Raw genomic sequence first — 27437 nt, 5'->3', positions numbered from 1 at the left:
GGGAAGAATTAGCCCGGCCAAGTGCAGCTGGAATGATGTCTATATACAAGTATGAGACTTAGGATTGTCACAGCAGCTGGGTTCCCAGTATCATTCATTTCCTGGCAAGACAGGTATTTTCTCCCTTGGTCAGGTTCTTCTCCCTTGGTCAAGTACAAAGAGCCCTGGGTACAAGGAATCCTGCATGTGAGCATTTTTCACTGCTATCCACTCAATGTGTCTGTTCATTGCCTACCTGTGATAAGGTTAGCACTATGATCTGCAGGGGAGAGGACAGGGAGAGAGGATTGATGCATCTTAGGAGTGGATCAGCTCAATGGCAGGAAAGGGGTTGGGGGCAGGAGTGGAGAGGGTAGGGCACGTAGGTAGGGAGTACAAGTGAGGCAGTTGTTTGGCTAGGGAGAGAGATGCAGTAAACGGCCATTCAGCACAGGGCAGTAGCCCATAGATAACCATAGTGTTGGCTCAGTGTCCGGAGGTCTACTTGTTCACTGGGTCTGCTTCTGTTTCAATGAGCTGGAAGCTCTTGGAAGAGAATCTCTCTGCAGTCTAGCTCAAGGTGCATTTTGAAGACTGTGCCAGACACATCCATACTCACATGTGCCCACCACCCATCTCTACATCAGCAAGGATTAGCAAGCTGACTATAAAGCCCATCTTGCCAACTTCCAGACCTTGCAAAGAAGCAGAAAATGGAAAATCCTTAGGACTCATTAGTTCTTATTATAAACTATGCTACAGCTTTTTCTGTCTTGTTCTAAGGGAAGTTGTAAATGGAGAATCAGTTACTGAGTTCATCCTCTTGGGTTTCACCGGTGATTGGTGACTAGAGATCCTTCTCTTCATTGTCTTCCTGCTCACCTACCTCTGCATCCTGATGGAAAACATAGTCGTCATTTTCATAACCCTGGTGGATGCTCATCTCCAAACCCCCATGATTTGCTTTCTCCGAAATGCATCCTTCTTGGAAATATCTTTAACCTTTGCTGTGATCCCCAAGATGCTTGTCAATCTTTTGACAGGGAAAAATCTATTTCCTTCCAAAGCTGCCTCATTCACTCTTCTCTCTTTTTCTTTGTGGGCACAACAGAGTTTTTCTATATGTCTGTCCTATCTTTGGATAGGTATGTAGCTATTTGCAACACATTACAATATACAACCATTATGAGCAGGAGGGTCTGCTTCCAGTTGATATTGGGCTCTTGGGTTGCTGATCTCTTCTTTACCCTTCCAAACACAGTGATGACTCTGAAGCTGACGTTCTGTGGCCCCAACATCTTAAACCATTTCTTGTGCAACAGCACTCCACTCTTCCAACTTTATTGCCAGGACACACGCCTCTTAGAATTCATGTCCTTTGTTAGCGCTACATCACCTTGCTTGGTATATGTTATTGATGAACCTTGTCTCTTATCTCCTTATCATCAGTGCCATCCTTTGCATCCCATTTGTTGCAGGAAGGAAAAATGCTTTTTCCTTCTGCTCTGCTCAGCTCATTGTGGTTGTCTTTTGTGGAAGTAACACTTTTTCAGATGCATTGGCCTTCTGGGAAAGAGGAGCCAGGAATTTGGCAAAGCACTGACACTTCTCACAACTCTCTTCATTCAGGCCTTTGATCCTTTTGTATACACACTTGGGGAACAAGCAAATAAGGGAGGAGTTGGGGAAGGCTGTCAAAAGGGTGGTGGCAAAAGTCCACATCTCCAAACAGACTTCGGCACCTTACTCTCCTTAGAAGTTAGGTACTTAAAAATTGTCTGATCATCTTGATATGAACAAGTAGGAATTTGACATGCATCAATAGAAGACAAGGTGGAGAAGATTGCCTTTGGAAGGAAAGTAGTGTCCTGCCTGCTTTTCTCAAATACCTGGTGAAGCCTATTAGGATATCTTCCTTTTCAGCACCAATGTTTCTTATACCAGAACACCAGTGGTGATAACTTGTTTTCAGACTTTTCTGACAAATGCCTTTCTGTTTATTTCTGTAGTTACACTTTCCCTTACTTTCAGGGTATTCAACAAATAGGATGGCACAATGGTTTGTATATTCTGTTACCATTTCTGAGGCATGAGTTTAAGCATTTTTTCTGGATCCATGCTAAAGATGGATCCTCTGTTCACTAAGATGTAAAGTGGAACTTGCTCACCCAACTTCCATCAACTGTGGACACGATGGACTCCCCAGCTATGGTGCCCAGAGTTGATGACAGTGATGCCATTTCCCTAGCAGACATTAACATACATTCAACCTGTAACCTAAATATCTGAGTTGGACCTTCGGCATTTATTTTAACTGTGGTCTGTATTCCATGTAGCTGTACACAAAGACACCTTTGTGACTTGTGCTCTCTGAAAAAACTCCCTCACGCCCTTCAGCTGCTGTTTCAATGACAAGGGAACCTAAACATCAGTGTGGCACCTGGATATAATTTTTGTAACAGTTTTTTTTTTCTTTTAATAGTATTTGTCATTGTTGCATTATTTCCACTTGTTGCTTCCTCTAATTTGGTATTTATTAAACTTTTAAGTTGTAGACATGGGCAAAACCTTGAGGTTTTATGATTGTTTGTGTTCTGTCTTTTGTTGTGTACACAATCAAAGCAGTGTGAAGAAACTGTTCAGACATTATTCATGGGCCCACAGCTCTGTGGTTCCCCCAAGATAACAAAACAGAAAGACAAAAGAGGGAGGATGATCCAGAAAGTTTTAGGTACTTTTCTGGAAATGAAGGAATCTTGTCTTAGGTCCCTGCCCTGGAAAAGACTTTCAACGTGTGCTTGTAACAGATCATTTTAGAATAGACTTTCCAAGGTCCCTTGACACCTCACCAGGAAGACATAGACCAAGGGATTCATCCAAAACTAAGAAATTAGGACTTAAGGTGGAATGGAGGTGGGAGTGGGTGGAGGGTGGGAGGGATTTAGGCACCTGCATCCAAATATACTCCAGTACTAAGGGCATGCAAACTACCTAAGTTTCTAAAATAGATAGCAACATATTCAGCTATCATATTGTCTGTGACCTCTTTGGTGGTGCTAACTGGACTAAGGTGCATACGCACAATCAAATTCTGCCTTTTTCAAGCTCCTGAACATTCATAAAGGCATCTATTTTTGTCACATGCTATCATCTCGGTGTTAAAACTGAATCATGAAAAGAATTATAAACATCTCTTGTACAATTTTGGGGGGTCTAAGTGAGCCTGGAATAGGAGCCTTTATGCATCTAAATGCCAAGTTTTTTAGCTGTTTGTATCCCTGGCCTTACACTGTGGATGCATAAGCATGCATTCTTAGACTGAGTACTCAAAGTAAGAGTACACATTGGTTAAATACATATGTAGCTACCTAAACATGAGTTCCCAAGGGACAATGACCCTGCCACATCTTGATCCCAAGAGCTGTGCAATTGGGGCACTCACCCAGGAAGTCAAAATCCAAGGTTCAAGGCTGCCTTTGCACAGACATAGCGCGAATGTTCATTATTCTAATATCCCAGCCCGAGTGCTTTAACCACTGCACCAATGCCACCTCTCTGAGAGTAGAACCAAAAACCCTAAGCCAGAATTTCAACTGGCAAAAATCAGAGCATCAGTTAACACAATTGATCAAAGCACAAGCTAACTGGAATAAGTACAGATGAATTCAGTGGCAGTCAGAAAAGCAAAATTACCAAACAAAATTTAATTTCAACCGAGGGTAATGAGCTTCTAAAGAATATTTGTCCACATGCAGCAAGGCATTACAAAAGGACATTAAAGGATGGATACAATGGCATAAGGATGGGCAGGTGGATGGATACTAGGGCTGTGTGAAACTTTGGGTGGTGATTTGATTTGGAGGAGATTTGGCTCAATGCGGTGGTCGAATCTCCAAATTCAAATCAAATCGGGGAATTAAAGGTCTGAATCAATTCAAAACTCTCTGAATCTTTGGAAAAGATTTGGAGACCTTTTGATGATTCAGGCAGTCCCTGGTGGCTGCAGGGGGGTGCTGCAGTCAACTTGGAGCTGGTAAGAGCTAGGGGCTGGGGGAGGGAGGGGCTGATGGCGGGGGAAATGGGGGGGGACCCCTGCTAGCCCCAATTCTCTGCCTGCCCCCCCCAAAACCCCAGTCCACTCCCCCAGCCCCTCCCCCATGGCTGCCCCCCTCCAGCTCCCTGCATTTTTTAAAACAAAGCTTCGACTCAACCGATGAAGCCGGGGGGGGGGGGGCAATCCTTGCTGCCCCACGCTGCATGGGCAGCTCTGCTACGAGCCTCCTGACATCCCCCTCACTCCCCTTGCTCCCCCACAGGTGCCCCACCTGGGCCAGCTCTGGTCCTTTAAGAACAAAAAAAATGAGAAGCCCCTGGACTCACCACTCCTGCAGTGACCTCGGGGCTTTGGGGGGCTTGTGCAGAGTCCCCCATGTGGGGCAGGGCAGTGGGAATTGCCCCCAGCTGGCGGGAAGGGTGAGTGCAGGGTATTTTCTCTACTTTTTTTTTCTTAAAGGACTGGAGCCACGGTGGAAGGAACATTGCATTGTTTGTAGCCCTTCATTCATAATACTGTTCTACTGCATTTCATATAAGAATCATTGAAATAAAAGGAACAGCCTGCTCTTTTTAAGATTTCTCTCCTTTGGTCAGACTTTGTGCCCTTGAACTCAGGAGGGACTACATAAAACTTCTCTTTCATGCAGGGCAAACATTGCCACAACATAACATAACAAAAAGGCAGCTCTCTCTGACTTAAGAGCACAATAAAAGTGAAAACCAGAAATAAGAATGGCGTAATTTAGAAGAAGATAGATATGAAAAAATAACTTGTTTTTTTAAAAAAGCCCTAGTCTGAGAACTAGTCAAGCTCACCTAGAAATGGTCTATATTTAAGTTAGAATGCAACCACCTTCTTGTAAGGAGTTGTGTGTTCAGTATAGGTACCATTCCATTTCTTCTAATATTATCAGGCATATCCCAGAAGACAGAATCCTGAGTCATCCCTTAATTCCTCAGGGGAGCTGGATTTCATAACTTCTTGCTGAGTAGATACCTACCCAGCTCACATAATGTACAGTGGATGGAAATTTCTGTTGATGTGCTGAAGGAAGCAGATCCATGTACTTAGCTCCATCCTTATTGGGAGAATCTGCTCTGCTCATTCACAAAGGGGAGTCCAAAGCAAAAGCTGATAACATAAAATAATAGACCAACCCTCACTCTATCCCAACAACATTCCCAGAGCAAAAAAAAAAGAGTACCAATAATAACATCGTTATGCTGCCTCTCTATATTGACAGCAGGTATCAGGGTGATCCATAGGCAGTAAGTGTGCCAAAACGAACTAAGTGTACTGTAGAACAGGACAGCAGGTCTAAAAAGGACATGTACCAGGATTGAGAGACATTAGCGTAGGTACGTGGCAGTCTAGGACTGGAGTAGCAAAGGTACCGTGGTTCAAGGATAGATGTTGTTAGTAGAGTAGTGAAAAGCAAATAAAAGGCACACGTCATTGTTCAGGGGTGAGATCAGAACGGTTTTGGGGTAAGTATGGGATATAAAATCAGGTGGGTTTAAAAAGGGAAAAGAAGGCATAAAGCACTGCGGGGAAGGCACAGGGATGCACTAGAAGATAACTATCACCTGTCTTCCTTCGCCTCAGAATCAGTAGTGGGTTCTGCTATTTGATTCAGAGAAAGTTGCCTTTGATTCCAGAGCTGACCAGACTTGATATTCAGGACTATTTCTTTCCCCCCCCGCCAAGACAAATAGGAAAAGTTACTGAATTTTTATTGTTCTTTTCCCTTTTTTTCCATTGTCAAGATTAATACAAGTATAAGCATGCCTTAAATAGATGGGAAACTACACAAGCTCGTGATACAAATGCATCAAATCATTCTGAGTAGACAGGGTGCCATACAACTGCTTCCTAGTCATTTTTTGTCACATGACATTTTGACCTTTAGAGATGCAGGGCAATTCTATTCCTGGATGTGTAGCTGTTTATGGAATAACTATATATGTGAACAGAGCAAGCATGTGCAGGAGCTGTCAAGGCCCATAAACATGGCAACTATGGTTGGTGACCTTAGATGCCCCAAAATGTAGCTGACCAAAACCCATGACTAGTGGGACTTCAGATCATGATTGGAAGAGGGACAAAGGAGAGAGCCTTATTAACTTCTTTGGTTCTTTAGGAAACACTCCACTCTTGCCAAAAATATCCCTTATGGCCACCTGAACCTGCTTATTCCTCAGGCTATAGATGAAGGGGTTGAACAGAGGAGACACCATCGTGTTCAGAACAGACACCCCCTTACTGAAGTCCAACTTGCTGTCTCTTGTGGGCCTGACATACATAAAGATGCAGCTGCCATAGGTAATGGACACCACAATGAGATGAGAGGCACAAGTGGAGAAGGCTTTCTGCCTCCTTGCAGTAGAAGGCATTTTCTTTATTGTGATGACAATGCTAATGTAAGACACAACAGTGACAGTGAAACAGCCCAACAAAGAAAATACAGCTATAACAAAACTCACGGACTCCAAGAGCCTGGTATTTGCACAGGCAAGCTTAAGTAGAGGTGTGTTATCACAGAAGAAATGGTTAATGACATTTGGGCCACAGAAAGGCATCTGGAAGAGCAAAACTGCTGGGCCAATAATAAGGAAGAAACCCCCAATCCAGGTGCCCAGCACCAACAGAAATCTGACTTGAGAGTTCATGATGGTGGTATAGCGCAGAGGGTTACAGATGGCCAAGTATCTATCGAAGGACATTGCTGCTAACAGCAATGACTCTGTAGTGCCCAGCATAAAATAAAAAAAGGTTTGAGTGAAACATGCTGGTAAAGAAATTGTTGTTTTGTTTGATGCAAGGATGGCCATGGCTTTGGGGCTAACAGCAGAGGTGAAGCCAATTTCCAGGATAGAGAAATTTCTAAGAAAGAAGTACATGGGGGTTTGGAGACGATGGTCCACGAGGGTGACAATGATGATAATAATGTTCCCGGCAATTGTTAGTATATATGTGAGTAGCAGCACAACAAAGAGCAGAGGCTGTAGCTGGGGGTTGCTGGTACAACCCATAAGGATGAATTCCATCACTGCAGTCCGGTTCTCCGTATGTGGCTCATCTTTATGCACACGCAAAAAAGGAGTGAGTGACAGAGAAAAGACAAAGAAGTATTCATGAAGACAAGTTATAAAAGCTCATTCCCACACCTGGCTGCTATCCCAGCTATCAGATATTCACTTAACGTTCTTGTATCAACATGGATTTTCTGTGCCCAATATGATCCCCAATTCTTCAGTGCATGTGGACTCCAGGAGTCAAACTGTTGAAAAATTGCAACTTCTTTGTGGCAGGGAGTTTCTTCTTTGGTCTATTTTTCATTAAGAAACCTAAGACCATAATGTTTTAACCTCTTAGTATCACAATGGCAGGTATTTCAACATTGGATTTCTAGGGTTTTGGGGTGTTGTTTGGGGAATCTTATCTGTGGATTGCTTGTTTATAGTAAGCTACTTCGACCCTTTGGGAATTAAACAAACAAGCAAACAAACAAAAATCATTAACAGCAGTATAAAGAAAGTCCCTGTAGTGGGATTGCAGAAGAAGACTCTTGGACAACTATCCATCTATCAATGTATACAAATCTGTCCAACTGCCTGTCTGTTGGGGCTTTATGTACTCCCAAAAGAAGGCTTACTCCCGTGGAATGAAAACTAGCAAATCTATTAAGATTCTGAGATTCCTGAGCTAGGTCATGGTTTTTTCCCCCCGTATAGGTGGTACAGTGAGACCTTGAGGCAGGGTGCTGCAAATTACTATCTGACTGGGGAATAAAGAAACTTGTTTATCAAGGGCTGAGTTATCTAAGGGATCCTGCAGATGTCAGGCAGATGATTATCTCTGAATTAAAAAAAAAAAAAAAAAGAATAGAATGTGTTGCCCCACCGGCAGGACTGTAAGGATGTACCCTCAATCTATGATGACCTATGTAATCAAAAAGCTTTCTCATGTTCCTCTCTTTACCGTTCTGTATCTACTTGCTGCTTTTTTAGATGTACTTAATGGAAAATCTTTTAAGGAAGGAAGAACGGTCGAAGCGATGTTGTAGCCATGTGCGTACACAAGCCCTTATATTCTATTTTCTTCTACTCCGTATGCTTCTCTCAACCAGACTTTGGCATGGTAGTCTGGTATCCAAAAGCTGACCTATCCATCCCAGTCATGGAGCTAGTCCAATAAAAGATAGTCCCAACAATTCTTGCCTCTTCAATTGAAAGCAAGACTGTATCTTTTCAGTTTGTATTTGTACAACAGGTTTCAACCCACAGCTTCCTCTATGTACACAATAACAACTGATATTAAGAACTAGCACAGAGAACTCATGATTGATTTGGAGACTATTTTTGATTTTTCAGTGAACATAATGCCCATGCAGGATTGTTGATAGGATATTTGAAAGAACAATAAATCTTTTTCAGAGATCCACCCTCTACATCTGAGATTTGAACTTTGCCCTTCCCAGTCTCACTTTACTCTAAGATAGCTATTTTCTCCCTTTCCCACCATCACAGTGTAGAGCAGTATATGTTCTTTCTCACACATTGCAAAATGTATGTAGCTCAACAATTTAAGGCATAAGGGCAAAAAAACTCACCACTTCTTGCATGGACAAACAAAAGGTTTTCTGATGAAGGTCTTGAGATATTCTGGGTCTGAATAAATTCATTTTTGGGCATTGTATGTGGTCCTGAAGCTGTTGCTTAATGATTAACAAACACTTTGAAGGAAATATAGTGTCTCAAGAAAATTAGAATCTCCTTTAAAGACACTTTCTTGTTAGCAGCTAACTCTCTTCTGTTACTTAAGTGCAACGAGAGTCAGTGCGTACTACATAAGGTCATCGGACTCTTCAATTCTACAGCTTCTTGTAGCTCAGAGTCTTATATCAGGGGTCAAATTGTCTAAAATAATGCATGAAAAAACTGGAAAAGTAAAAAAAACAGAAGGGTTTGTCAATGTTTTGCAGGTGCCCTTTAAGATAATGCAGAATTGCTCTGCATTAACAAGAAGTTCCTCCTACATTTGTTATGTGTATATATACCATTTAAAATTGGCATTATTTCATTGCTCATTAGCAGATCTCTCAAGAGACACCAACCCTACTTCTCCCTGGAATCCACACGAATTTTCTTTTCTTTATTCATTGACGTGTTTATTCTTTGACTGAATGATCCTTGGATGTCTATACACACGCAGGACAGGCATTTCCAAAGGCACTGTAACTTTTGTGCTTTATTGAAAATGCTTAGGCATAGTACCTTAAAACTTAATAGATGTTTCAGGGGTGGTGTTAAGTTTTGTGTTTTGTTGTAGTTCTGCAGAATAGGAGGCAGAGGGCACCAAATGCACAATACTGTTAATTGCTACTTGGAAAAGCCCCAAGTGGAATAAGTGAACTAGGTAGGCTAAGGCAGACGAGGTCTGCCTATATCCTTAGCCCAATGCTGCTACAACCTACACCCTGAAGTAGGCTAAGATACACTACCATAGTTTGCCTTATATTTAAAACACATAAAAGAAGATTTAATTAAGGTAACTTTGGCTATTTTGAAAACATTCTAGTCGCCCATGTGTGTTAAGTGACCACTTCAAAATGCTTTAAATGGCAGAAATCATCACATGTCTAGGCACTGTTTATGTTTTGATAATGCCTAATCCATGAAAGCAGCTCTGCACGCATGTGCACACACACAACATACAAAGTAGGCAGTAAGACAGATCAGAAATCTGTTCTGTTAGGAGTCTACCTTCTCTTTGAAAAACCCAAACCCTGCTACTGCAACTTTTCATCTTAAAACCATCAAGGAGGGCTCTCTGACTCTTGAAGGTTTTTAATATCACCTCCTCCCAGATAACTTAATGAAATAAAGTACGTGTTTATAGGAATGTAGGTGCATGAGCACTGCACAAGACAAAGACTTGAGTGGCCTGGCCTCCTCTTCTGTCCCTGCCATGATATTGCTGAGTGACCTCAGTGTAGTAATCTCAACTCTTTGTGCCCCAGTAGCTCTGGCATTCAACTGCTTTTATTCTTCGTTACGTCCTCTGTAGAGCTCTAAGATTTACCAGTGGAAAGTGTCCTGAGTCATAAAACATATTTTATCTTTGCTCTTCACATTTTATGGATTCATTGTGGATTATTCCTGCTATAACAGATGCTTCCAAAAGGACCCAGCATTCCCAAAGATTTCATATGGAGATATGTGCATACTGTAGTCTTAGATTTTAGGATTTTAGGATTAAGGAGCAGCTGCTGCTGGCTTGGATTTTTCAAGGGACATTGGGTTTAGTTCCCTGCCCCCTCTTGCCACACCCTGCCAGAAGCTGAAGAAGGCAAAGGAAATGGGTCATAGCCTTTCATTAGTTGTATGTCACTGACCTGGTTCCATTTACCACATTTCTAAACAGTGACTTGGCAACTTGCAGAGCCATAAGGAGAGACCAGATGTCCTCATGAGACACAAAGCAGCACCCTTTTCACAAAAGGCACATCTTTCAACCCCTGTGCATGAAGATAGTGGCTTGGTGCTGACTAGTGTCTCTGCACCTATCTCCTCCACAGCTTACAGGCATCACAGGAGGGGCCACCATCCCTGCAGCTGTCACCCTGGTGTGCCTTAGCGCACATAGTGTTACCTATGGCATGAGTTTTGCTTGTCTGCAGCTTGAGGTGCAATTCCCCCCAAACCCCTGCACCTATCTCCTTGAAACTTGGCAGACTTTGTGATCTCAGTAAGACCTACCAGCCCTGCAGTTTTCACCCCCCTGTGGTGTGACACACAGCCATGACATGAGTTTGGCTTTCAAGAATTTGGGGTACAGTTTCCCCCAAGCCCCTGCACCAATGTTCTTGAAACTTGGCAGGTTTCATGCTCTCAGCAGAGGATACCATCTCTGCAAGTTTCATCTAAATCAGACCAGAAACAATAAAGTTATAGATATTTCATTGATTCCCCATTATACCCTATGGCTGGATCTCCAAGGCGGCTCTGAAGCTTCGGGCGGATTGAGGTGGAAACCCAGTCCCGAGCTCTGGATCAGATTGTAGCCATCAGAAGCTGCTAGATCCGAAGCTGGATCACATCACTGCTGATTTCCACAGGCCTACCCTTTTCACAAAAGGCACATCTTTCAACCTGTATGTATAAAAATAGTGACTTGATGCTGACTGGTGCCTCTAGGTCAGGGTGGGCAATTATTTTGGGTGGAGAGCCGCTTACTAAGTTTTGGCAAGCCATCAAGGGCCGCATGACAGGCATCCAGGGGCAGATAAATATTAATTTTCTAATGTTTTTAGGGGCCCCACAGGCCGGATAGAATGGCCTGGCAGGCCCACCCAGCCTGCAGGCCAGATTTTGCCCACCCTTAAGCTAGGTGCTATTGAAAATATCAGTTCAGAGTAATAAAAGCAGCTGGAGGTCATTGTCATAACCATAGCTGATTTGAACTAACTGGGCTGCAATGGGGTTCTGCTGATTTTTCACTTCCTGGAGATCAAGTGAAGCTTGTCCACACTCAAAGTAATTTATTGGGATGCTTTGTGAAAGGTGCCCAAGACAATGTCAGGATGCTCATGACATTCTTACAGAATGTATACTCATTAAATGAGTAATTATACCAGTTCATATCCAAGACCCCAGCAATGAAACAAATGTGCAAGAACTACATGACAGGGTGCATGCTGGTACACTTGTTTATCGTGTGTCCGTAGCCTTGGTATTTTTCCTTATGCTTTAGTCAGTCCCTAGTAGAGAAACATGGTGATACATTGAAGAGAGAGCTTCATCTCCAAAAGAGATGGAAGAAGAAGAGGATGAGGGGTTGGGCAGACCTATCTGTTCGCCCCAGGAATTGACTAGTTAGGGTACTCACCCAAGTTGCAGGAAATTCATATTCAAGGCCAAAACAACCCGAAAGAGTTTCATTTGCATCTCTCTGACTTCCCAGGGCAGTGCTCTTACTATGAGACCTAGGGTAGACAGTCTGGAGTCTTCCTCATGAGGCTGAGGATCTGTATCTTGTACTTAATAGTCACTGGATGAAGCTGATGGAGAGCACAGAGGAAGATGCTACTGTTACCAGATTTGCCCATCACTTTGGGGTGTGCTCATTTATTAGGGATATGTTTTTAGGGTCTTTGTAATTCTATTAATGTGCTGCTTGTGTTATTTGTGTTTCTATATGGAGTTGTATATCTCCCTTCTACAAGTCTTCATCCCCAGTGGAGCTGTCTTGCAGGACTCAGTTTCAATGGGGCTTGGTTCCTCCAGTCACCAAATCAGCCATACATACACAAACACACACAGTTTAACGTGACACACCTGACCCAGACGAGTTGATCAGCATGGACAGGCTGACACCCTCATATGCCAAGAATCAGTTCATCAGAGCAATGATAAACTGCAGTCAGACACAGGTAAACAGAATACCTCTGAATCCAGCTGGGTGTCCAGCTGACACCCTCATGGGCCAGCATTCAGTTTATTAGGACAAGTCTCAGCCTGTACAAGCTGATCCCCTTATGAGTTTCAAACTCAGCACGTCCCAATCTTTAGCCTCTGGATGAGCAGACCCTGCAGTATTTTTGGGCTTCACAGGGATCTTTAGCTTAGGTAAAAGAAGTGTTGCTGCAGAGCAAGTGGGGAAGGAGAAGTAGAGATGGAAAAATATACCCAGTTACTACCAGTTTGACTAATAAAGTTATTTATTGCTAAGTATATGAAATATATAACGGTACTAGTAGTAACAGACATGCAAAGGAAAACAAACATAACCAATTAAGATACTACCCTGGTTTCACTAAGTATTTGGGGAAACTTAGCTCAAGCTTAACTAATAAAATTCAGGTTCAGAAATCTATGCCTAGAGAGAAAAAAAGAAAAAAGGGAGAGAGAAAGAGGTGGGATCTCACCAGCCCAAGGCACTCGAGTTCCAATGCTGACAGGTAAAGTTCTTAGCACAATCCGTGAAGGGAGATGATCTGTTTCTTCCAGCTTCTCAGGAGCAACAGTGGATGGTGTCAGAGAGACTTCTCCTCCTGAAGTACACACTTGGCTGCTTTTTTTTTACAGATTTTTAAACCCTCGGTTCAGCTTATTCAAAGCATTCTTAATGGTGTAAATAATTGTCTTTTGTATTGACAAGGGGTTATCTAGTTTGGAACATCTCAAGAAACTGATTAATAACCAGGAAAAATATAAGGTTAAGGAGTAACCAGCCACTTAGGAGCTAGCTTGAAATTCCTATGGATAGCAGATATATTGGATGGGATACCTCATTGTTTCTTCAGAAACCATAGATAGCTTGCAACATCAGAGTTTTGGATTTTTACCTGTTGTGAACAAGCCTCAGCTTAGCATGACTTTTCATAACTTACTGTAGTCTTTTAACAGACTTAAGGCAATTATTGGAGTGTTCATAACTTTTTGTGGGGAGGACTTCCACCAGTCATCCCAGGAATAGTATGACAGCATTTGTGGTCAGGACTCCAATGGGTTGGGTGCTCTGATGAACCCTTAACCATTGTTCAAATGTTGCCCACCCCCCCTCTGACTCGGTCTCTTGCCTCAGCATTCCCTAACCCAGCAACTGCGTTTTAGTCAATCAAGTTTAAATAGGCCTCCCATAGTGGGACCGGGGAATGTATGGCCCGAGATGCCTATTAAACTTTTACTTCTGTTTAGAGGTGTGTGTGTGTGGGGGGGAAGTCCTTTGTAAATCCAGATTAGAACTGGTCTGATAAAAGCTGAGTTGGGTGTGTGGGTTGATTAGCATTTGGAGCACAGATTCCCCATCATGCAGTGCTCCCCTGCTTCTCTGATCCCAGAATTCACTGAGGTCTTTGCTTCAGGTGTTCTGTTCTCCATCTTTCATGTAAATGAATTGTCATCTGGTTCCATCTTGCATGCAAATGAGACCTAGGCCAGTTCTTTCACTCCTGTCACCCTTATCTGGAGGGTTTTAGGTGCGTCTTCCACTGCATCTTCATTGTATTTCGTAATCAGTTCTTGTTCAGGTACAGGAAGGGAGTGGGGCTGGGGGGGAATCTCTGTGAGTTAGACAGACTGCGTCCTGTGTCAGGGTTCCCCAAGAACACGGAGCTGAGAGGTAACACTACTGCATCAGGATCAAGGGATCGGGCTAAAGCCCAAGACTCCCTGTCTTTTATGATAGAGACACATCCTTTCTGCTTCCTCTTGACCTCCTGTCTCCATGTACAGCCTTTCTGCTCTGTCCATGGAGCCAGGATCAAGAGGAGAACTAGAAAAATGACTGGCTAATGCCTAACATGTTCACAGGACTGTGTTTGGGCAATTGAAAACCAACTCCCCAAACCAACACTCAAATAGCCAGAAAACTAGCAAAAGCTATCAGCCTCCCAAGACTGCATAGAGGAGCATCTATCCTGTTAAGTAACCAGCCAGGCACCGAAAGGATCACTGATTATATGCAGGCAGCCCCACCAATGGCAGGCCAAGACAAATGCAGGGTTTGCAGCCTTTTGCCAGCACGGGCTAGAGCTTGCAATCTGGCCATGTGTGGCCTGGAAGACTCAGCCCTCCCCATCTCCCACTGTCCAGAGAGGGCATCTACCTGGACTCATTCTCACCACAGGTCCTGGACACTTTTCAGCAAGGAAAGTACAGACACCATAAAACAGAAAGCTGCACGGTGAAGGGGAAGAATGGCACAGCCCAGCTCAGTGCCACCATCCCCCATGCCAAATGGGATCTTTGCAGGCCAGATTGGACCTCTTTGTGGGCCAAAGTTTGCTGACACCAGGCGTAATGCTTTGCATAAGTAGTGAAAAAGTAATAAGTGCTACTGATAAGATGCCTAGCAGTCTCCATGTTTAGTCTTTTCAAAGCAAAGATTAAAATCATAAATTTGAATAATTCATATGGTTGTGATTATCATCATCTTCATCGGTATTAGTTTTTGGAAGTGCTTATTCTCACAAAGCACCTACGTTTTAGTTGTTTCTTTATTCTGTTAAGAAGGCATATGGAATTATTATTTTGGAAGTGGGGGTGGGGAGACGGCATTCAATGAAACTGGTAGGGTTAGCCTGGAAGAGCCTGAGCTAAAAAAGCTGGTGTTTTAGAAACTCCATTTATGACGTGGAAAATAGTTCTGATTTTCAGGGACTGTCCACTGCTATCCTTATATTGTGAACTCAGGATGTAGAGCTGACTAGTTTGCATTTTAAAGAAATGAAGAAAACAACAAAAAATAATGAATTGTTTCCTAAAAAAAAAAGTAGAGAAAATTAATATTTGTGATTATAGTAGTAATCTTCCCACGTTTTATTGTATGTTAGCTTTCAGTTTTTTGTTGAGTAGAAAATACTTTACTGTCATTTTCACAAGTGAGAACCTTAAAATGTTGGTTATATAAATTGTTGCTAAAATACCTTTGCATTTACTACAAATTCTTTACGGTCTCTCGCTAACATAGGATCGTATTTGACTTCCCAGTGGAGAACCAAGGAGAGAATACCTTCCACATAGTCCAAAATTTTGGGAGAAAAAATAACCTAGGTTTCCCCATCACCACCACCTCCCATAATATGTCCCAGTGAGGCAGTGGCCCTTAGTAACCATACGGTTCCTGATTGGCTCCTGAGCTAGCTACCAGCCACTTAGGGAAGGGGAATTCTCTGTAATGCTTTTCATAGGTGATGAGAAAAGCAGTAAATACTGTTGATTCTGTGACCAAGTGTCTCCATGTTCACTGCTTTACAAAGCATAAACTGCAACCTCCTTCTCTCACATTTAATAGCTGGATTAGTTGTGCTTATAAACTACACCAGGACTTCCTCTTCAACCTGTTTCCTTTCCATGATTCAAAGGAAGCTGCAAATGGAGAATCTGACAGATGTGACAGAGTTTATCCTTTTGGGTTTTGCTGTCGAACGCTGGCTAGAGAGCCTATTCTTTCTTGCTGCCATGATCACCTATTTCTTGATCCTGATGGGGAACATGGTCATCATCTTCATCACGTTAGTGGACAGTCATCTCAAAACCCCCATGTATTTCTTCCTTCGAAACTACTCCCTCTTGGAAATCACTTACTCTTTGGTTGTCATTCCTAAGATGCTCTCCAACCTTTTGGCAGAGAGAAAAACCATTTCCCTTCCCGGATGTTTCATTCAGATTTTTTTCTTTTTCTTCCTGGGAACCAATGTCTTTTTCTATCTGTCTATCATGTCTTTGGACAGATGCATAGCTGTCTGCAACCCATTGCGTTATGCCACCATTATGAATGCTAAGGTCTGTTTCCAGTTGTTGATGTGTTCATGGGGAGTGAGTTTTCTTTTAGTTCTTCCACCCTCAGTAATGACGGCCAAGCTGAAATTCTGTGGTCCCAACATCATCAACCACTTCTTCTGTGACACCACCCCTCTCTTCCAACTCTCCTGCCAGGATACACGACTCGTAAAACTAATGACCCTGTTTGTAGCTGTATTCACATTACTCAGTACTTTGGCAATCAACATTGTCTCTTATCTCCAAATTATTTTCATTATCCTGCACATCCCATCTACTGCAGGGCAGAAAAATGCTTTCTCTACCTGCTCTGCTCACCTTATTGTTCTATCTGTGCTGTATGGCAGCTGCATCTGCAGGTACATCAGACCCCCAGAAAACAGAGGGCAAGAGTCTGACACAGTGTTGGCTCTTCTCTATACCCTGGGCATCCAGCTTTTCAACCCCTTCATATACACGCTCCGGAACAAGCAAGTCAAGCAGGCCTTGAGGAATGTTGTCAAGAGGCTGAGCATTAGTTCACATCCCCAAAGGCACTTAGGCCCCTTACTCCATTAGAACTTAAGGACATAAATGCCATTGAAAGTATGGACCCTAAAAATTTTTAATTTGATAAGAGGAAAACACCTTTTTATGTCTATAATTCTTTCAATTCTTAGTTTCATAGTATATGCACTATAATGCTTACTTAAATTTGGGAGTATTACAGTGAAGATTTTAAGGGATCTTGTTACAGCCTCACAGTTATGAGAGATTTTTCTGGACCTGTGCCAGAGAAGACTTCAGATTAACTCAGCCCTGAAGTGTGCCAGGCCATTCAGCTTTGGAAGTCAAAGGTGGGTAGATGTGACGGCAGCTACATTGCTATCCTGAGTGGCAATGGCAGTGGGACCTTTCAGGACTTAAGGCTGCAGCCCTGTTGGCTGTGGGGCTGTTAGACTTTGATGGGCTGTTAGTCTTTTTGTAATTTTTGTTTTTGTAATGTTTATGTTACTACTTGTAACTCTCCTGAAAGACTCCACATTGTCTTTCAAAATCCTCCTTCAAAGTGTGCTGCTGCAATCCCAGCAATGGTTGGCAACTCTGTATTATAACTGTTCATTTATTTTTCCCTCTTTTCTGTTCAGTATTATTGTCTGTTTCATTGTTTTCCACTTCCTCTTCCCCTTGTCCATTGTGTGTTAGATATTATACTTCTCATATGAGTATAGCTTCTTGGTTGTATGTTTTCTCATGTTGTGTCTTTTCCTGTGTACACAACTAGAATAGTGGAAAGCAGTGGTTTTCAAACTTTATGGACCAAAGACACCACTGAAAAATGCCAGCTCTAGCTTTTACTCTTCTATTTGATGACTGAAAAAAAATAACAGGGAAATTCTCTTGTTACAAACAGCAAAGAAAGAGCACAATAGGGCAGAATATTTTTAACACTATGGATTCTTGTTTGAAATCTCTGGCCGTGTCCAGATGAGTGTGGCTGTGCATGATCCATCTGGGGTGCCATACACTGCATATTCAGGCATTCCCCGCACTGCTATCTTGCAGATGATCTCGGAGTCAAAAAAACACACACAGAAAAAAAGCAGAGAGGCACAGGCACAGCATTTGCCATCCAAAATTGAAGCCTGGCCAACCAGAGCCATGCTCCAGCTGCCAGCCAGATTCCCTGCTGCAGAAGCATTGTGGGCACAGCTTCCCTGGCCCTCAGCACCCCAGGTGAGACTTCTGGGACCAACACAGGTGTGCCACTGCTACTTGTCCCCAAGGAATGAAACCTCTGTGCTCATCTGGACACGGCCTCTCTTTTTATCCTGTGAATCATGTTTTCATATCTAAAAGTACTTGAAAGGATTTACACCCCAAGATGCCACGGCATAATGGTACAGTATCACTGACATGAATAAAATGGTACAGAATCACTGATGTGAAGAAACAACACAGACACACGTTCAGTTTGAAATCACTATAGTTACTAAACAAGAAGTACAAATCTTAGACTAGGGAGAAATGTACTTTCTAAATCCAACTGAAGGGGGTGGGAGCCTGCCTGCCTGCAGAATGCTGGAATAATACAAGTTACCTAATATGGCAGAATGTTAACCCTAAATGAAACTGGTTTAAAAGTCCCCACATTTTTGCTATTTTTTTATTGCTATGTATTTTTGCAGCATTTTTCCTATGTTTTTATTGTTACAAGAGGTAACAATTACACTGTCTATCTGGCCCTGTCACCATTATACCTGAGTGGATCATAGAGAAAATCAAATAGTTACGGAAATGAAATGAGTAGTTTAATACTTAATAAAACATATTCATGAGGGTGGAGTTTTAGACAACTGAAGGTCAAGATTTGCTAGACAAACAGACAGGAAACAATAGCAGCATAGACCATTTCTTTCTTTTTTTTTTAACTTTTCTTTTTTTTCCATTACTCCCTGAATGTGCTGTCTTACAGCAGGAAACAGTGATATTTGATCAGCTTCAGATATACATTTGGAATCATCATGCCTTGATATTACATGAGTACCTTTATTTCTTCTTTAGCAATATTACAAGGATCTTCCATCCCTTTTTGACACGTGCCTCCTCACGTTAGATTTCCAGGTGCTTTACTCACATGAATTACATAATGATTCATAATGATTACTGCCCTTGAAACATGTACATATGGACTGCATTCCTTGATACTGAATGCATGATCCTATATAGAAACACAAAGGGCAGTGCTTGTACTGGCCTTTACTGCTCAGACATAGTGAAGAATGTCTTGAATTCAAAGGCTTGTCTAGCTCTATCCCAATGATCCATTTGGTCCTACAGAAGTTATAGCTCAAACAAATCCTTGGTTCTTGCGTAATTCCTGGAGCATCATGGTTACAGCATCATTAATACTACCATTTTAATTCAATATAAGATAAACACCCAAGACTGTTGCTTATAAGGTGTAAATCAATGTAGCTTTACTGAAAGTATGTTGGCTTTTAAAAGCAAAAGATTTGTCCACTAATTTATAGATAATGTTGGAAAAGAGGCAAAATTATCCTCTCCCATCCAGAGAAAATGTTTGGCAAATAACAGAAATGATGGAGGAGATTTTTCTAAGGAGCACCTGGGACCCCTTATCATAACCTTTAAAATGTATCCACAGTTGGCCAGGTTGTCAGCCTGTGCCCATCACTTTAACTTCCTAGAAAACAATGAAAGCTATCTCAGATTTACCACAGGGTACGAAAGAGAAGAATTATCCTTGTCCAGTGCAGCTGGAATGATGACTATGCATAGGCATGAAGTTTAGGATTTTCACAGCAGGTGGATACCCAAATTTCATGGATTGACCTGTAAGATTGCTGTTTCCTGAGTTCTTTCTTTGTCAAGTACAAAGAGCCCTGGGTACACGCAATCCTGGGTATGAGCATTTGTCGCTGCTATCCGTGCAATGTGTCTATTCATTTATCTCCCTATGAAAAGGTTAGCGCCGATTTACAGCAGAGAGGACAGAGGGAGAGGATGGATGCATTTTTGGGGTGGATCATCTTAGTGGAGAGAAAGATGTTGGAAAGCAGGAATTGAAAGCGCAGGACACCTAGGCAGGGACTGAGAGTACATGTGAGGCAATTGTGGAGATCAGGAGAGAGGGCAGTAAATGGTTATTCAGCACAGGGCAGAAGCAATCCATTGGTAACCAAAGGTTGTTGGCTCAATGTCCAGAGATCCATCAATTCATTGGGTCTGCTTCTGTTTCAATGGCCTGGAAGCTCTTGTTAGAAAATCTATGCAATCTACCTCAAGATTGATCATCGTGCCAAACACAAAAATGCTCATGTGTGCCCATCTCTACATCAGCAAGGAATAGCAAACTGACTGTACAGCCACCCTCTAAAGGGGAGCAGTCTTGGGATGTTATGCAGAGGAGAGAGGAGAAGCACTCACTGCAAACTTCCAGAACCTGGAAAGAAAGCAAACAATAAAAATTTTATAGGACTCATTTCTTCTGATTATAAACTGTCTTTACCGGTTCTTGCCTGCACACTGTGCTGCAATTTTTTTGTATTGTTTCAAGGGAAGTTGTAAATGGAGAAGAAGACAATAGTGACAGAGTTCCTCCTCTTGGGTTTCACCAGTGATTGCCAACTAGAGATCCTCTTGATTGTCTTCCTGCTCACCTTCCCCTGCATCCTGATGGGGAACACAGTTATCCTTTTCCTCCTGCTGCTAGATGCTCATCTCCAAACCCCCATGTATTACTTCCTCTAGAATTCATCCTTCTTGGAAATATTTTTAACCTTTGTTGTCATCCCCAGGATGGTCTTCAACCTTTTGACAGGAGGAAAAAAAAGCTTCCTTCCAGGGTTGCCTCATTCAGTCCTTTCAAGTGACACTTTCCTTAATATGCAATTTCCATTAAAGTACATAAAAGAATGGTGATCTAGCCTCAGGACCAAGGGGCTAGAAGCTCACAGCTAGACAGCCCTCATCTGATAGTGGGAAAGCAGGTTCTGGATCCTATTCCAAAGGGCGCACAGGCTTTTTTGCATTGTACACAGGGAATCTTCCTGCTCAGCTGTTGACAGGCTATTTGCGATCAAGTGGATAGCTGTAAAAAGCTCATATTTTAGTCCATTTCTTTCTCTTTTTGTGCATTTTATTACTTTGAGGAAAATAACTCTCAGGGGAAGGGATGAAGCACAACTATCGGGGGACTTCTGAAGTGAACACAGGTTAGGTTAGAATTCCAGTTAGCTGCTTACATCTACTTAGGCACTCTACAGAAGGAATAATACCTAGCCCAAAGGGTTTAAGTGTTGCTTCAAAGGATTTATAAATGGTGCCAATATTTTGATGTCCTAAACATTTGGAAACCAGAAATGGATGCAGTATTCCAGTATTGGCGACATCACTGCCAAATGTATAGCAATATAACTAGAGTTACTTGAAGATTGTTCAATGTAATGTTCTTTTATTAGACAATGCTGATCTGTAAAATTATTTTTTCTTAGTAAAACAAAATATTTTTGTTTCAACCAGCTCACACTGAAAGTTTAAACCTCCTATTAACTCTTCCTTTAATACATATCCAAAAGACACATTGGCCTTTTGAGTCCCATTGCTGCCCTGGTAAAATTATGGTATTTACTTATACTCCCAAATATTTTTAGAGATACTGATTTCCAAAATGGAGTCTTTCCCCTTTCCCTAAATTATAGATCTGATCGGCATTCTTGGTTCCTACTTGTTAGACCTTCTACACTGCCATAAAGATTTACAGCTTCCTAAAAAAGTAAGTATGGAAGGGACTAGGGAGGGTAGCATATTGTCCAGCCCCCCTTGTCAGGGCAGAATCATCCTTTACTTAACAATTCCAGAAAAGTATTTTTTTCTGAAAGATATATTTTGTATTGATTGCATTGAGCTTAACAAATGATCTAGAATGATCATTCATTATTTGTTGGTTGCAAACTCTTTTTGTCTATCATCTCAACATGCAGAAAGACTAGCAAGTATGGCAGAAGACAAGTTTGGCTTAGCGGGGACCTCTTCAGTGAGCTAAAACACAAAAAGGAAGCTTAGAAGAAATGGAAACTTGGGCAAACTTTTAGGAAGGATTATAAGGGCCTTGCAAGGCCTTATGCTTTAAGCCAAACAAATGTTACTTGTCTTAGCAATGGTCGACATAGTGGAAGAGTCACACATCAAAGCAAAAAAACGGTTCTTATTGTTCCTCCCTTGAACTGCTGTGACTTGCCACTAGAGGCTTGTGAGAAGGGGCAGGACAAAGATCTATGGGAAGAACAGGCTCCCTATGGGCACAATGGATGCTGCAGCTCCAGCTCCTGGAAGCCATGGTGCCTCACACCACTGCTTTGACTGGTGTTGCTCCTGGTGGAAGCAGTGTTAGCTGAGTCTTAGTGGGAGAACTACATCCTGACTACTGCTCAGCTCAAGTTCCACTCCCCAGCTGTGCCAGTGATATGTAGAAATAGTTCAGGGTCATGCAGCAAGCAAAGGAGATGCTGCCACTTCCTGCAAGAATGCTTGAGAGCATCTTCAGTAGAATGGCTGTGGTTGCCATGATTTCCAGGAAGGACACATTCCCCAGAAAGCAGTACATGTGGGTGCAGAGTATCTGTATCAGGACCATAAGAAACAAGTTTCCAGTCACTGTAACCAACTAGATGAGAAGGAAGACAAAGAAGAGGACACATATTCTCTCTGTACTGGGGAACCCCACCAGAATGAACTCTGTCACCCTAGTTTGATTTTCCTTTCTCAGGGCTGCTTATGATAGTGACTTTAATTAATGGGGAAAAAAGCATAAATAGGCTAAAATATATCATTTATTTTTTTCAAGTTTTTATTTTACTAAAACTAAAAGGATTGGAACCAACATCTCAACAGCTTCTGCAGTGTGATTTCTTTGTATTTATCCAAATTGAAATCCTTTCTAAAGAGGAAGCAGAATTTTAACCAATTGGAAACCTTGTATCACAAGGATCTTCTAGGTGAACTACATATTCAACATTTCCCAATACTATCTCATAGGAAAATTAAAATAATTGCATTTGGCACCTGCCTAGAGGAGTCATTTCTATTTCAATATCACCCTGGAAGAGCAAAGTGAATTTGAGAAGAGGTCTACAGCTACACAGTAGGCCTGTGTGAGTAGGCAGCTATTCAGTCCAACTTCGGATCCAGCCACTTCCGATGTCAGTGATCCGATCCAGAGCTCTGGATCAGGTTTCTGCTTTGATCCATCTGAAGTGGAGATCTGGCCATAGGGTATAATGGGGAATCAATGAAATATCTATAACTTTGTTGTTATAGCAATTGCACCCTAAATTCCTGAAAGCAAAACTCATGTCACGTGTATATGTTACACCACAGGAGGGTGAAAACTGCAGGAGTGGTAGCCTCTGGTGAGATCACAAAGCCTGCCAAGTTTGAAGGAGATCGGTGCAGGGGTTTGGAGGGAACTGCACCTCAAGCTGTGGAAAAGCAAAACTTGTGACGTGGGTGACTCTGTGTGTGTTAAGGCGCAGCAGGGTGAAGGCTGCAGGGATGGTAAGGGTAGAACTGCTGTGAGAGGCTATCCTACAACTACTCTCATTTATCTGAAGGCTCATACTTTAGCGACTGTCTGAAAGATGATCTCAGGCCAGATGGACACCTGATCTGATGGAATATGCTGCAGCCACAAGACTGCCAACTGTCAAGGAGATCAGTGAAGGGCTTCTGTGTTCTGGGGCGCTGCACCCCTAGCTACTGACAGGCAAAACTCGTGACATGGGTACTTGTGCAACTGACAGTCTCTGTCTTTGGTAGCGGGGGGGAGGGGAGACACTACTGTAGGCCTGGCTGCTAAGCTACTGTGTTACCAGTTACCAATCAATCATGATTCACTCAGGGACCAGCTCAATACACAGTAGCTACCTAATGTAGCCAGTTAATTAGCAATGATTAACACCTACAAAACCACAGACTAAGGAGAGGAAATAATCAATACAGACAATCAACTGCCCCAAACTCCTGCACCGATTTTCTTTAAACTTGGTATGCTTCATGCCCTTAGTAGAAGCTACCATCCTTGTGAGTTTTATCCAAATCAGACAAGAAAACAACGTTATAGATATTTAATTAATTCCCCATTATATCCTATGTCTGAATCTCCGAGGAGGCTCTGAAGTTTTTCCAAAGTGGTTTGGAAGCTCTGGAATGCTTCAAAAAGCCTAACAAAGCCAGCACTTTGATCCAGACATGCTGCTTCAGATGTTGAAGCATCTGAAGCTTCTCTGGATCTGAAGCAAGGTCCAAAGCCTTGCACAGCCCTACTACACAGCCCTGTAGCTCAGACTGCCTGGTGAAAAGAGAGGGAGGGAGGCTCAGAGCATCCAACAATGTCATAAATTTAAATTGGATTATCAGTGAGAATATTTATTTGACAGTCAAGAAAGAAATATGGAGTGTGTGGAGGGAATCAGTTCTACCAAATTGAATATTTTTAGAATTTTACCTTAAAACAAAAAGTAGGTGGGGTGGGAACAGGGTGTTCTCCCATTTTCAATCAAGATTAATTTTCTAGTCAAGTCTGACATTTCTGTAGGTAGAAATTCCCTTTTGGAGACAGGTGCTAAACTCTATTGACTGACTAAGCCTGTATGCATTTTTGTAGTGTCTACATGTCATAAGTCACTGGAAAGATATCTTGACAGGGCTTGTTCATGGAAGCAATCGGAGGTCCAAATAAGTAAGGAGAGTGTCCGTAGAGATACTGGACTGGATATGGAGGAGAACATCTCTAAACCCTCTTGTTCAAAGGTGGAAGATAACTGGTAATTGGAAAGAGTAAGGGTAGAACTGCTGTGAGAGGCTATCCTACAACTACTCTCATTTATTTGAAGGCTCATACTTTAGCGACTCTCTGAAAGATGATCTCAGGCCAGATGGACACCTGATCTGATGGAATATGGAATTTCCTGTGTACTATCTTGGGTCTCATTCCAAGGTTTTTTTGCCCCATTGCTACACTCCACATTATCTCCAAGAGAGTATCACGCCAGATTCTCAGTTGATAAGAGGCTGACTAGTTAACACTGAATTAATTAGAATGGAAAATCTTTTCACTGAATGAGGACCTCATCCTTGCTGTTCTGTCCAGATAGGACCTGATTAGTCTGACCCTTATTCATAACACAGGCCAGAGACTATAAGTAGTGAATTGAGCACTATATTATGTTGGAATACAAATTGTAAAAAGCTTCCCATGCTAAAAGTTAAGACTCTAAGGGTTAAATCTTCATGTCAAAGGGCATGCACACAGTTGAGCAGGTATAACAGATTAGAAGATTTATAATCAAATCATGGAATCAGTACTAGATTTTAGTTCAAAATGAAATTTAGAAGTTGTTGATCCTGTTTTCTTGCATCTGTTTCTGAAGAGCTGTCTAATGTTTGTAGCACTTCATGAATAATACTGTTCCATTAAATTCCAGCTAAGCATAATTGAAGTAGAAGGAACGGCATGCTCATGCTATGATTTCTTGCCTTTCAGCAAACTGTGTGGCACCTTTGAATTTAGGAAAGACTACACTGAACCCCTCCTTCATGCAGGACAAATATTGCTAAAATGTAATAGAAATGAAGCTCTCACTGACTTAAGATAGAAATCAAAAACAGAAATAAGAACAGTGCATAATTCAGCAAAAAGTTAGATTACAAAATAATCTGTTTCTAAAGAAACCCTAGTCTGAGAACTAGTCAACCTCACTTGGAAATAGTTTAGCTTTAAATGATAATGGCACGGACTTCTTATAAGATGTTATGTGTCCAATATAGGTAGCACTGCATTTCTTATAATATCATCAGGGATATCCAATGCTTCAGGGGAGCTGGGTTTTATAACTTCTGGCTGACTAGATGTCAACCCAGCTCAGGTAATATGTGGTAGATGGAAATTTCTGTTAAAAGCTGGATGGAAGCAGCTTTATGTACAAAACACCTTGGTTCCTATTAGGTGAATTAGTTGTGCACTTAAGCCAAGGAAGATTAAAGGAAAAACTAATAACATAAAATAATAGACTAAACTTGCCACACCCTAAGTGTATCCCCATAGCAACCCCTCCCCCCCCAAAACCCCCCCCCCCCACAAAAAACCGAAACACATGGGAGTCTAGAGCTAGACTATGAAGGTGGCATTGGTCAAGGGTGAAGGTTGTCAATAGAGGAGCACAGAGAAGGGAGCCCTGGGCTGAAATACAGTGAAATGAAAGCAAAACGCACAGCTCATTTTTTAGTGGTGAGAGCTAGGCATATGGATGCTTCTCTTCTGGATGGTGGCCATAGATACCCCAAAGTGTAGATGACCAGAACCCATGATTAGTGGGACTTCCAAACATGAACAGAAGAGGGCCAAAGGAGACAGCCTTATTTATCTTTTTGGTTCTTTAGAAAACACTCCACCCTTGCCAAAAATGTCCCTCAAAGCTGCCTGAACCTGCTTGTTCCTCAGGGTATAGATGAAGGGGTTGAGCAGAGGAGACACCATGGTGTTAAGAACAGACACCCACTTACTGACATCCACCTCGCTGTCCTTTGTAGCCCTGACATACATAAAGATGCAGCTGCCATAGGTGATGGACACCACAATGAGATGAGAGGCACAAGTGGAGAAGGCTTTCTGCCTCCTTGCAGTAGAAGGCATTTGCGTTACTGTGATGATGATGCTAATGTAAGACACAAGTGTGACAGTGAAACAGCCCAGCAAAGAAAACACAGCTATAACAAAGCTCATAAACTCCAAGAGCTTGGTATCTGCACAGACAAGCTTAAGTAGTGGAGAGTTGTCACAAAAGAAATGGTTAATGACATTTGGGCCACAGAAAGGCATCTGGAAGAGCAGTATTGCAGGGCCAATAATAAGGAGGAACCCCGCAATCCAGGAACCCAGCACCAGAAAGGTCCTTATATGAGAGTTCATGATGGTGGTGTAGCGCAGAGGGTTACAGATGGCCACATATCTATCAAAGGACATTGCTGCTAACAGGAAGGACTCTGTAGTGCCCAGCATGAAATAAAGAAACCATTGAGTGAAACATGCTGGTAAAGAAATTGTTGTTTTGTTTGATGCAAGCATGCCTAAGGCTTTGGGGACAACAGCAGAAGTGAAGCTGATTTCCAGGATAGAGAAGTTTCTAAGAAAGAAGTACATGGGGGTTTGGAGACGATGGTCCATGAGGGTGACAATGATGATAAGAATATTCCCTGCCAGAGTTAGGACATAGGTGAGAAGTAGCATTACAAAGAGCAGAGGCTGTAGCTGGTGGTTGCTGGGAAAACCCATGAGGATGAACTCCATCACTGCAGTCCAGTTCTCCACATGTGGCTCATCTTTATGCAGACACAAATAAAGCAGTGATTAACAAAGAAAGGACAAAGAAGCATTCGTGAGAAGTCATGAAAACACATTCCCACACCTGGCTTCTATCTCTGGATAGCTGATACTTACTCAAATTGTTCAGATCAACATGGACTCTCTATTCCCAATATGACCGCCACTCCTTCCATGTGTGTAGACTCCAAGAATCAAACTCTAGAAAATTTACATCTTCATTGTGGCAAAG

The 27437-nt window shown here is 42.2% G+C and overlaps 3 protein-coding genes across 3 annotated transcripts; 1 reads left to right on the top strand and 2 right to left on the bottom strand.

Annotated features, from left to right (window-relative positions):
- Positions 1–6120: 6120 nt before the first annotated feature.
- On the bottom strand, positions 6121–7095 carry LOC149862527 (olfactory receptor 6C75-like). Its single transcript, XM_090053971.1, has one exon. The coding sequence runs from the start codon at positions 7081–7083 to the stop codon at positions 6121–6123; it is 963 nt and encodes a 320-aa protein (XP_089910097.1). The 5' UTR covers positions 7084–7095.
- An 8820-nt stretch (positions 7096–15915) lies between these two features.
- LOC149862526 (olfactory receptor 6E1-like) lies at positions 15916–16881 on the top strand. Its single transcript, XM_090053970.1, has one exon. The coding sequence runs from the start codon at positions 15916–15918 to the stop codon at positions 16879–16881; it is 966 nt and encodes a 321-aa protein (XP_089910096.1).
- Positions 16882–26245: 9364 nt separating this feature from the next.
- Positions 26246–27187, bottom strand: LOC149862525 (olfactory receptor 6E1-like). Its single transcript, XM_090053968.1, has one exon. The coding sequence runs from the start codon at positions 27170–27172 to the stop codon at positions 26246–26248; it is 927 nt and encodes a 308-aa protein (XP_089910094.1). The 5' UTR covers positions 27173–27187.
- Between the last annotated feature and the right edge of the window lie 250 nt (positions 27188–27437).

The sequence above is a fragment of the Crocodylus siamensis genome, chromosome 6 (genome assembly GCF_052110815.1).
Source record: "Crocodylus siamensis isolate JL-2025a chromosome 6, ASM5211081v1, whole genome shotgun sequence".
NCBI classification, from domain to species: domain Eukaryota; kingdom Metazoa; phylum Chordata; order Crocodylia; family Crocodylidae; genus Crocodylus; species Crocodylus siamensis.
This window is presented reverse-complemented; position numbering and strand designations above follow the sequence as displayed.

Coding starts and splice junctions, on each gene's coding strand:
- LOC149862526 (XM_090053970.1), top strand. CDS start 15,916: ATGGAGAATCTGACAGATGTGACAGAGTTTATCCTTTTGGGTTTTGCT.
- LOC149862525 (XM_090053968.1), bottom strand. CDS start 27,172: ATGGAGTTCATCCTCATGGGTTTTCCCAGCAACCACCAGCTACAGCCT.
- LOC149862527 (XM_090053971.1), bottom strand. CDS start 7,083: ATGGAATTCATCCTTATGGGTTGTACCAGCAACCCCCAGCTACAGCCT.